This window comes from Xiphophorus maculatus, chromosome 20 (assembly GCF_002775205.1).
Source record: "Xiphophorus maculatus strain JP 163 A chromosome 20, X_maculatus-5.0-male, whole genome shotgun sequence".
NCBI lineage: Eukaryota > Metazoa > Chordata > Actinopteri > Cyprinodontiformes > Poeciliidae > Xiphophorus > Xiphophorus maculatus.
The window spans coordinates 10,456,206-10,467,225 of record NC_036462.1 but is presented as its reverse complement, the minus strand read 5'-3'; the positions used below and the strand labels follow the sequence as shown (position 1 = coordinate 10,467,225).

Sequence of the window (11,020 nt, the reverse complement as noted above, 5' to 3'; positions counted from 1 at the left end):
TGATTTTAAAACACAGAATGATTTAACCCTTTGAATGAGCTTGGTTGGTGCTATGGTAAGACATATTTTCCATCGACATGTGCTTTTATTGTTCTGTATTATCAGCCAATGGACTAAGTATGGTTTTTTGTTTAAAAGCTTATATTTTTAAGATAATTGTGTAAAATGAAAGGTAAGGTAGCTGTGACTTCTTGTGCTGGAAAAGAAAATGAGCAAAACTTTGCTTGTGGAGTAACTTGAGGTTATGTTGAAAATATTTCACTATGATCTTGATTCTATAACCTTACATTAGGACTACTGCAGCGAGTGAATGTTTAATAATTCAGATCATTAATTGCATTGAAGGGGGATGTAAATTTGTAATGTTATGTTGCAGATCATTGATCATTTCAACCTGCTACTTTTTTTTTTTTTAGATATCTTACATGTTTTGTCTGTATCCTGTGATGGACAGTTTTCTAATTAGGTGGTTTATGCAAATTAAGTAAAGGATTTTGTGCTTAATTTGTAAAGTGTGTCGCCACTTTTATTGTGAAAGATTGTGACAGTCTTCTCTTGCATTCTAACTGACAAACAGTTTGTCCAATCAGAGCACCGCTTTGCATCAGACTGACCAATGAGAGAGACTCGTTTTTTTAATAAAGCATTAGCTAAACTTGCTGGAAATTGAGAGCAGAGCTAGCTGTCTTGTAAGTCTAATATTTGCAGCAAAATAATAAAAAAAAATCTCTCGTCTGCAAATATTTAAGTGACTGCTCTAGTAGAGAGGTTGGTTAACGTTTAGTGGTATTAAGGCAGCTACAACAGCGGCGCTGTGGGTGTGGTTCTTTCATCCGCCTTGGTGTTTGTTCCTGTGGTTTGGAAGAAAAAAAAGCGCTCTGAAAAGGTGATTACTTTTAGATTTACTTCACTTTGTGTTTCTATTTCTGAATCGGTGTGTGTGTGTAGCTATAGTTCCTGCTTATTCAACTGGCGAGGTAATTTTTTTTTTTTACTATATGTGATTAATTATTCTTTATCATGCCGTGCTTCCTTGTTCTCCAAGAGTGTGAAAGAGGGTATAGTGTAACAAATACTCATGCATAACAGATAGTAGAAATTGTATTTATTTAGTTAAATGACACAGAGTCCGTCTATAGTTGTGCAGCAGATGGAGAAAACTGTGCAGTGACTCATCGGAGAATATCGTCGTAAAACCGGTTTAGCGTGCTTTGTAGATACTTCGAGTTGTGTAATTGCTATATGAAGTTTAAAGAATCGTACAATATATATTTTTGGGGTCTTTATAGTCGGACCACAGTGAAGCTGCATATCTGGGTTGATTTGCATGTCTTTGCCTTCTTGGACGGCTTTTCCTCATCATGGTGAAGATATCAGGTTATAAAACGCAAAGCTTGAGGTTTAAGTGAAATTTTTTTTTATATATGGATGACAAGTTTATTTGTATAACACCAGTAATCCATAATGTAATTCTAAGTGTGTTACAGGAAAATAAAATGACAAGTAAAGAAATTTACAATGAATACAAGAGAGTGTAAGAGGCATTATATAGTTTAGGACAAGTGAAGTCTATATTTGACCAGCAATTTTGAAATGCAATTTGGCAAAAATCTATTTAGTGCTTTATAGAGTATTAACACAATTTTAAAATTCAATTCTATCTTTTTATAAGGACTAATATACATATGAACAATATGATTTGATCCTTTTGCTTGTGTTAGTACTCTTAACACCAGTAAGGGGACTTGGGATGAGCTGCAGCTGCTTGCTTTATCGTTTTGTCCCCACTTAGGTACCAATACAATAATCTAACCCTCTGAGGCTAAAAACATGTAGTTCCTGATGTGACAGTAAGCCCTTTATTATGAGTGTTGTTTACATAGAAAGCTTATTTAGCAATTCTTTATGTTAATGTTGAAATTTAGGCCAGTATCCCTAACTCTACGTAACACCTTTCTGGCCTACCATCTGGTCTTTTTTCCTAGATATAGTTTAAAGACAAGTTCTAATCTTGTGTTTTTTGTGCATTAAGCTTGAGAAAATTCTTACCCATCTACTTATTAATATTTTGGACACTCTTATTTGATGACTTTGGTTATAGCAGAAATGTAAATGTCAGCCATCATTATGTACGGGAGATTATGATGCGGTATAATTTCAGCGAGGGGGATCAAATAGATGTTGAATACAATTTTCCTGAAAGTGAAGTCTCGAGAAACACCATATGTTTACACATGAGCTGAAATGACATTTCATGCTCTCATTTTGTAGTGTTACAGTAGTGTAGTAGTGTTTATTTTACTGGTATTAAAGTTGTACTTCACTTTTGTAACTTTGGCTGTAATAACTTATTTGATTGTATAAAGTGTATTTTTTGTGGTTTTGGTTGACCTTGAAGAAATATGCATATAACTTACGTAAATGTATGCTCCAACTTTTGCAGAGGAGCACTATCATTAATTTTAAGCCATATTGCTGATTTATGTGACCTTGTTCAAATCCTTTTCCTAAATGACCAATTTATCTGCCACTTTACATTTTCTACTTGTCATTTGAAATATAATTACAATGTAATAGCCTCTAAACATTTAATGTTTGGTGGAAAAAATTATGTTCAGGTCTTTTAAAATTTTTTTTTTTTATTAATTACAAATTAAACCGGAGATGTTTTATTTTCTGGGCTAATCAACACACTCCTATTTGCTCTTTTTCAGATGGCAGACTGTGTCTCTAAGGTTGAGCTGACGGTTTCCTGCGCGAACCTGCTGGATAAAGATGTTGGCTCAAAATCAGACCCTCTTTGTGTACTGCTGCAGAAAACAGGAGACCAATGGACAGAGGTAATAGCTCTTTGCTCGTTACATTTTGTTTTTTCCCAGATCGAATTCATATTTGAGGTAAACCCAATGCACCTATCTCTTCCTGTCGCTTTGCGCTTTGTCAGCTGTGTCGCACTGAACGTCTGGACAACACCTCAAGTCCATCCTTCAGTCAGCGCCTGAGGGTGGATTATCACTTCGAGATGGTTCAGAATCTGAAGTTTGGGGTCTACGACATTGATAACTCCACTTCTAATCTTGCCGATGATGATTACCTCGGAGGGACAGAGCTGACGCTGGGACAGGTAACCACCATACAAGGCAGATGTTTTACCTGTTTTAGTGGTAAAAGATCTGAAAATGTTAAAGTTTTAAGCATGACCTTGCTTCGTTGTTTATGCCAACATTCAGTTATTGGTTCATGAGAATCAATCCACCCTTTTCAGGCCAATTTTTGGTTTAATAAAAGCTTTAGATTGAATATCAATGAGTGATGTCAGTAATGAAAGAATTACTTTTCATTGCTGGTTTTCTTTAGCTAGCACACCGATACTGAATTTTTGTGTCACAGAGTAGAGAATATCAGGAATATTGTAAACTTCTTAGCAATAAAAAGCTAAGTTAAAGCTCATGATTTCTTTGTGTTTCTGTGTGTTCAGATAGTTTCCAGCAAAACTATAACCAGACCTCTTCAGCTGAAGAAAGACAAGCCAGCTGGGAAAGGAAGCATCACAGTAAGTAGCCTGAATTTTATTGAGCAAAGCATCTCATTGTACAGTTTGTCTTTAAGGAATCGGTGATGATGAAGCATTATTAATGTCACTGTCTGTAGATCACTGCAGAGGAAATAAAAGACAACAGAGCCATTGTGTTGGAGATGGAAGCTAAAAAGCTTGACAAGAAGGTAACAGCTAAAACTCTACTAAGATTGCTGAAAAGTTCATTTTTATTAAAGCAGAGAAAGAGCAACATGGTCTTATTGCTTTGCTGTGATAAATGAACAAACCTGTTGCTTCCATAAACATTGAATTTTGTCTTCTTTGTTCTTCAAAACAAACTTGAGAAAATAGATTTTTTTTCTGCAGGATACATTTGGGAAGTCTGATCCATTCTTGGAGATTTTTAAACAAGGAGAAGATGGGAAATGGCAGCTGGTTCACAGAACAGAGGTAAAGATTTTTATTCATGTTTCTGCAGCTTTCATGGGCAAAGTTATCATAATTTCCTCTACATCCACCCATTTCTGGTCTTCTATGGTAAAAAAAGATGTGATGTGTGTTTTTGTGTGCAGGTGGTGCAGAACAACCTGAACCCCAGCTGGAAGAAGTTCACCGTTCCACTGCAGACCTTCTGCTCCTGCGATATGGAAAAACCTTTGAAGGTTTCACCAATCATGATTTAAGTTCCCCCATAACAGCCAATCAAATCTTCATTGGTTTCATTAAATCCTTTTCCTCCTCTGCAGATGGATTGTTCAGACCACGACAATGACGGGTCTCATGATTTGATTGGTTCTTTCACAACAAAAGCCTCAGAATTGATGAAAGCTGATGGTGGCTCACCAGTGAGTTCAGTAAAAGTACAACTTGGAAGTTCATTTGTTTCTGCTTGCCAGTGGTCATTAAGTTGTCCACTTTGCAATTGTTTAGGTGGAATTTGACTGCATCCACCCAGAGAAACAGAAGAAGAAGAAAAGCTACAAGAATTCTGGGGTTGTGTCAGTGAAGAGCTGTAAGGTATGGACTGCAAGAGCTCAGGATTGTTTTTATTAGGTTCTATAAGAATATTTGTGATTGTATAAGCATTGAAAACTGTGTTGTGTTTATTTCTTAGAATTAGATTTTAAGTTTTCAATCATCTGACTTTTGGTTCCCCTACAGCTGATGACTCAGTACACATTCCTGGACTTTGTAATGGGTGGCTGCCAGATCAACTTCACTGTATGTCCATATACACTAATGCACAGATTAAATTTAATATTTGATTTTGACCAGTTTCAATTACATCACCTCTGAATTACTAACTTCTTGGGATTTCATTTTTTATTGAAATAAATCAATGTTTGTCGACACATTAGGTTGGCATCGACTTCACCGGCTCAAATGGTGACCCTCGCTCGCCCAACTCTCTCCACTACATGAGTCCGGATGGGCTGAACCAGTACCTGTCTGCTCTGTGGTCTGTGGGACAGGTCGTCCAGGACTATGACACGTTAGTACACAACGATCCACAAACTATACCCGTACAGAGTCAGAACGTGAAACAGACTAATGTCAGCAAATTAAAACATCATTAAGTTTATGTCTCCATTGATTCATCTAAAAGAAACCCCAGGTGTTGAGTGCAAATATTAAATAGTACATGGATATACTTTCAGTAGGCTATCATTCTGTTGTTGAAATCCTTTTTATTTTATAATTAAGTATTATAACTTTCCGAGAAACAGAAACTGTGTCTATGATTGAATTATTCATACAGCCTAATTCATCAAAAATAACAGAAATACAATGATAAAATTAACTTTTGATATTTTGATTTATCTCCATCCATCCACAGGAACACTACTTAACACCAAAGTTTCACATCCTTCTAAAACTCTATGCTCAATGTTCTAGATTATGTAATTTATGCTTACCTTTTACTACCTAATTTTTTCTGCTTTAGAACCTTTCTAATATCATTGTTAGAACAGCCGGTTTATTTATTTGCATTTCCAAATCTCTGTAGGAAAGCATAATAATTAACGTACATTCAGATCTTTTGCATACAGCTTCCAATTTACCTGGGTGATAATCTAAAACTGACACCTAGACTAAGCTTTCAATCTACACCTGCATCCTGAACTCAACGGTCTGCAGCTTTTTCAGTCTTCTAGATCCAATATTTCTTTGTGCAAAATTTCTGTTTGGAAATACTATTTCCCCTTTCTAGTCCTGTTGGTTGCAGATTTTCATCTACAACCAATTCAACTTCCCCATATTGCACATTTGCTTTCACTATTATAATTTCTGCTTGTTCAAAAAAATTCCCAGTTAGAACTGTTTGAAATTATTGAGGCTGGTTGTAATTTTTTGATTTTTATTTTTTTCAACATATGTGACTCTAACAGCAGGTGTGTGTTCTGTTGCAGTGATAAACTCTTCCCAGCATTCGGGTTTGGAGCCAAACTGCCTCCAGACTTTCAGGTCAGCTTTTATAACCAAACTGTTAGCTAGAATCTGAAGTACAGCCTCATGCATGACAAACCTGCATAGATTGCAATCAGCAATAGGAACAATCGTGGCAGCATTAACAAGCTAATATTAGCAGTGTTTTATTAATGATTTATATTTATTTTATTGTTGTGCAATCACTGAACTGTTGTATTGTTGGTTTCACAGGCGGCCCATCATGAGTTCGCTCTCAACTTCAACCCCACTAATCCATACTGTCAAGGTAAAGTAACACAGATGCAACATAAAGCCAGGGGATATCATGGAGGGCTGCTGAACACTAATCCTAAGTATAATACTAATATAGGGTTGGCAGAAATGAAGCCATTTCAAATCACAGGTTATTTTCTAAGCTTTGTTTGTCTGCATTGTTTGATTACTTCCTCCTCTGCTCTGCCTCTGTGTCTCCCAGGCATTCAGGGGATTGTGGATGCTTACAGAGCGGTTTTGCCTCAAATTAAACTGTCCGGACCCACAAACTTCTCTCCCATCATCAACCACGTTGCTTCCATCGCCTCCAGTGGCGCTCAGGCTCCCACCGCCTCTGTGAGGAGCCGCAAACATCTTGAGTACACAAAAATCTAATCTAACGAGCACAATCCTGTAGAGTCTGATCTTGTTTTGTTTCTGCAGCAATACTTCGTTCTCCTCATCCTCACTGATGGCGAAATCACCGACTTGGACCAGACCAGGGATGCTATAGTTCGGGCATCCCGGCTGCCCTTGTCGATTATTATTGTGGGGGTGGGGCCGGCTGATTTTAAGGCCATGGAGCTTCTGGATGGAGACAATGGCGTCCTCAAGTCCACTGTTGGCGAGGCCGTATCCAGAGACATCGTCCAGTTTGTCCCATTCAGAAATTTCAAAGATGTAAGTCTCTTAATAAATGATGGATGCACATTTTTTCAATTTTGCCATATAAAACAAAAACAGTGAAACTTCTTTTGATTCTCAGTCTCATTAAGTGGAAATGACAAACATCACTTTATACAGGAGTGCCTTGTCACTGTGGTTCTCAAGCTGTGGTACACATACCAATGGTGGTACTTGGGTTTCCTTTAGTAGTACTGAGAACATATTTCATCAGTTTTTGCAATATAAATAGATTAGCACTGATGTAGAACTGAGTTGTTTGCGCATGTCGATCTTTGCGTCATCAGAAATTTCTCAAAAGAAAGGTCAAGTGGAGAACATTTTGCAAATTCTAATTTCTGAGTAAAAGTAATGCACATTGTTAAATAGTTTCCTTTAACTAAATCATAAATGTCCAGTTGGTGACAACAAACTAAAAAAAGTAAATAAACCATCTTGTGTTAATACTGCTTTTACATGTCAATATCGTGGAAAGTTTTAGTATTTATGGAGATAATCCAGGTTCTTGAGAACTATAGCATTTTGTGAAGTTTAGGTTGCTGCTTCTTCACAATATACTCAGTTTAACTTGCCTTGACATTAACAATCTTTACACTGACTAAAGTTAGGAAAAATAACTATTTTCTGAAAACTATATGTTGAAATTAATACTCCTATTGAGTGTTTTTATGGAGACTGGTTTACTGGGCTTCCTTAGTTTTTCTTTCATGGATGTCTACAAATCTGTTTTAATTTGACATGTTTTTAAAGAAAAGCTTTAATGTTTCATTAATATTGAATGGAACTTGTACACAAATAGAAATTGTTGCGCAAATATTTGCATCAAGTCTAAAACCCTATAGTCATGGTTAATAAACATCATATTTGTTTTTTCTTTTTGTTTGTGCAATTTATTCCCTTATGTCAAAGTACTACAGAAACACAATTTTAGATCTGAAAGACTTGTTATGCTTTAAGAACTTTTACAATTCAAGATAGGGAGAGTTTGTTTTTTTTTGTTTGTGCCAGAAAAAGATGAATCATGCACTGGAATAACTTTTTTTGATTAAAAAAAACAGACTTGCTATACATTGACATCTGTCTTTTTTTGTCCAGGCTTCCATAGCGACGCTGGCTCAGGCTGTTCTCGCTGAGGTCCCCAACCAGCTTGTGTCTTACTTCAAAATGAGAGGCCTCGAACCGCAGAAACAAGCTGCTCCCAAATCCTAAATGTCACCTGCGTTCCCCAAGCCTACACATCAAACTCCAGTCTAATCTCATTCCACATCACAATAATGTAGTTATATGCGTCACACAATCAACCATTCATTGATGAGTAGCATGAAGTATCTACCAATTGCAAAGCAGTACTTAATCTACATTCTTTTACAATAATTCTGGGTAAATCCCCTTTTAAAATAGTTTTATTACTACATACTTTACATATTTATCTCTCTAGCACCTAAATGATAATAAGATAGATTAGGACTTTTGCTTCTTTATAACTAACTATGCATGTTTCGTGTCAAGTGTGAAACACTGAGCCACACACAGGAAAATTTTATCACTCTCTCTAGTGGACATATGTGGAACTACAGGAGCAGGTATCTCACCACTCTCAGTATTTTCATTCCCAGTTATTACCAGAACTTTTGCACTTCAACCAGCTGTGTTTTTGTGGTCTCTGATGAGCTTTATTGATTAGGTGCCAACACTTTGCACTTTGCCTTTGCCTAAAATGCTGGAAAACTAGAATAGAATGAAAGATGCAATCAGCTTTGCACCTGAAGCCTTACTCAAAACATTCTTGTTGCCTTATTTTTGCAATGCAGCCATGCCTGTAGGATGCTTCTCAGCCATTATAGCCTGAGGTTAGCAACATAGCTAACATTAGCTTGTTGATGATGCCATGATTATTCCTATTGCTGCATATTTTACTTTGTCGGTTACCAGGTCATAAATCGTTAAGTCTACTATATTTGTGCAGTTGTAAACCTTCGTTGTTGCCTCCATCATGATGGTCATCTCAGTGCTTTTTTTTTTACTTTAAATGAGACTAAAGCATATGGTCAGAATTATTACATTCTGAAAATGCAGTGTAAAAATCACATTATCCGTAATAACACAATAGAACCAGAACAGAAAATGTTCTTAAATTGTCAAAACCCACATTTATTGTCATTAAATACATTTATTATCTGTAAAGTGCACTGCTGCCAACATTTCCAAGAGTAATCACTTAACTAGTACTTGTGCATTTATTTCCAGTGATGGTCACTTAAAATCACATTTAACCACTTTAAATCACCACTTAAAAAAACTTTCTTTACATTTTGGGATAAAAATTAAAAAAAAAAATTAAAAAAAACTTTCTTTACATTTTGGGATAAAAAGAATAATGTATTTTTTGTCTTTTGTTTTCTATAGTTTACTTTTGAACTTGTGCAGAGGAGAGTTGATCATGTTTGGGAACAGTTTAAATAAATGCCACATTTGCACAAAATGTGTTTGCTGAAAGTCTTTGGGATGGTGCTGAAAGTGCTAAAAATAGCTTGAAACGCACACTGACAGTTATTGTCTCCTCTTTGAGCAAAACTGCTACATCACATCATTCTCAACCATTATCTTTGCATAGTGTGCCTTTTTAGTTTATAAAACTGTTTTAGTCGGGAGAAAAGAGGTAGCTGCATACAATCCTCTTAAACAATCTTTATCTTTAGCATATTCTATATCAGCATCATGAAACAAATCTTTCGTTTACTTTCAACGGAAGCTATTTTTATGCTTTCATTTGGTTCTTTCACCTTTTGTTGTGGTTTAGATATGCGCTGACATTCAGCTTTGGGATTAGTGGTTTATTTTCTTGTCTAACCACTTGAAAACTGCCTGGTGTCTGGTAAAGGGACCTTCAGTAGCTTCTAAAACTAAACATTTGCTTTTTAAAATAAAATAACATATCTGCTAAAGGAATAAAAGCAAGCATTTTTGATATCTTTTTTGTTACCTATTCGACTGCAAATCCAGATTTTTTAGTTTTTATGCCAAATTGCAGTTTAAAATTTAGTTTAGCTTCTCTCAGGTTTTAAACCCTTTTGGTTTAATTGATGAATTGGTCTTGAAATAGTTTTCTTTAAAATACCTTTTAAAGTAAACTCTAACTCTGTTAAATTATGCAAGCTGTTTTTCTCTTGTCTTTTCATTGTAATCTTGCCAACATGTCATGTGATATGATGCTGGATTCTCATTAAGTAAAGTCATTCCTGCTACATCATTTATAGCCTGCAATTATTTGTTTTTAACATCTGAACAAATGCTCCAGTATCTATCATGGTAAAACCAGTATATCAAATAACATGTCTCTTCCAATAGTGCATGTTTGAATCAATAAATAAAGCAAGTTTGGTAAACAAAGATTTCTTCATGTGTGCATTAATTGACTAAAGTGAGTTATTCTGGTTCCCTTTGTGCCATGAAATTCCATCTTCAGATACTTACAATAATTTAGTGAAGGTTTTGAAAAACATAACACTAAAATGTGCAAAGGTCTCCATGACGGGTAGAATAACAGATGAAATGCAAAAGCATACTTTTTCTTTTCTATTAACAAGGGCTATAAATGTTCCATAAAATAGACATATCTGTTATATACTCTACATTTTAAAGAACCTTCCATCATATTTAATCTGAATTCCAGAATTAAATTCAGCATTTTAATTTTTTTAGTCATTTGCCTTTGTAGTTATTGACAGCAGTTTTCACAAGTGTAACAATTTGTTGGATAAATGCTTGGGAAACTTCTCTTTTTGATTAGTGTGACCTAAAAGTAATTTGCCTCCATTGAAAATTCTTTAAAAGCCTATTGATGAATATAACAGGAAAAAACCCCTACAAAATGTTACGCAAAATTAAACATTGATCAAATGCAAAAATAAAATACTTTTGTTAAAATACTTCAGCCAGTGTTGAGGCTGCTGGAAGTGGGGGTCCACTGTGACACTTTGAATCTGGTCAGAATGAAAGTCTGATCCAGCAGCAGGAAATAAGATCAATGTCCAATAGCTTTGCTGCCAAGTATATTGAGTCCAATTTCAGAGACTTTTGAAGGTCTTATTTCGCTAGTGTAAAATTCAGCACCAC

The 11,020-nt window shown here is 35.6% G+C and overlaps 1 protein-coding gene across 2 annotated transcripts; it reads left to right on the top strand.

Moving 5' to 3' along the window:
* Positions 1 to 639: 639 nt before the first annotated feature.
* On the top strand, positions 640 to 10,296 carry LOC102226594 (copine-3). Of its 2 annotated transcripts, none has more exons than XM_023353454.1 (16): positions 640 to 886; positions 2,715 to 2,840; positions 2,945 to 3,124; positions 3,479 to 3,553; positions 3,652 to 3,723; positions 3,905 to 3,988; positions 4,111 to 4,200; positions 4,285 to 4,383; positions 4,469 to 4,555; positions 4,700 to 4,759; positions 4,897 to 5,030; positions 5,950 to 6,004; positions 6,200 to 6,254; positions 6,444 to 6,577; positions 6,665 to 6,901; positions 8,000 to 10,296. In XM_023353454.1, the coding sequence occupies exons 2-16, from the start codon at positions 2,715 to 2,717 to the stop codon at positions 8,111 to 8,113; spliced, it is 1,602 nt and encodes a 533-aa protein (XP_023209222.1). In that variant the 5' UTR covers positions 640 to 886; the 3' UTR covers positions 8,114 to 10,296. The 2 variants fall into 2 exon arrangements, with proteins under 2 accessions (XP_023209222.1, XP_023209223.1); XM_023353455.1 differs by lacking the exon at positions 640 to 886 and adding an exon at positions 895 to 977.
* The last annotated feature ends 724 nt before the right edge of the window (positions 10,297 to 11,020 follow it).

Bases quoted from the DNA above. Each gene is read 5' to 3' on its own strand.
- LOC102226594 (XM_023353454.1), top strand. From the start codon at position 2,715: ATGGCAGACTGTGTCTCTAAGGTTGAGCTGACGGTTTCCTGCGCGAAC. The intron at 2,841-2,944 runs GTAATAGCTCTT...GCGCTTTGTCAG, and splicing joins CAGGAGACCAATGGACAGAG to CTGTGTCGCACTGAACGTCT. The intron at 6,902-7,999 runs GTAAGTCTCTTA...TTTTTTGTCCAG, and splicing joins CATTCAGAAATTTCAAAGAT to GCTTCCATAGCGACGCTGGC.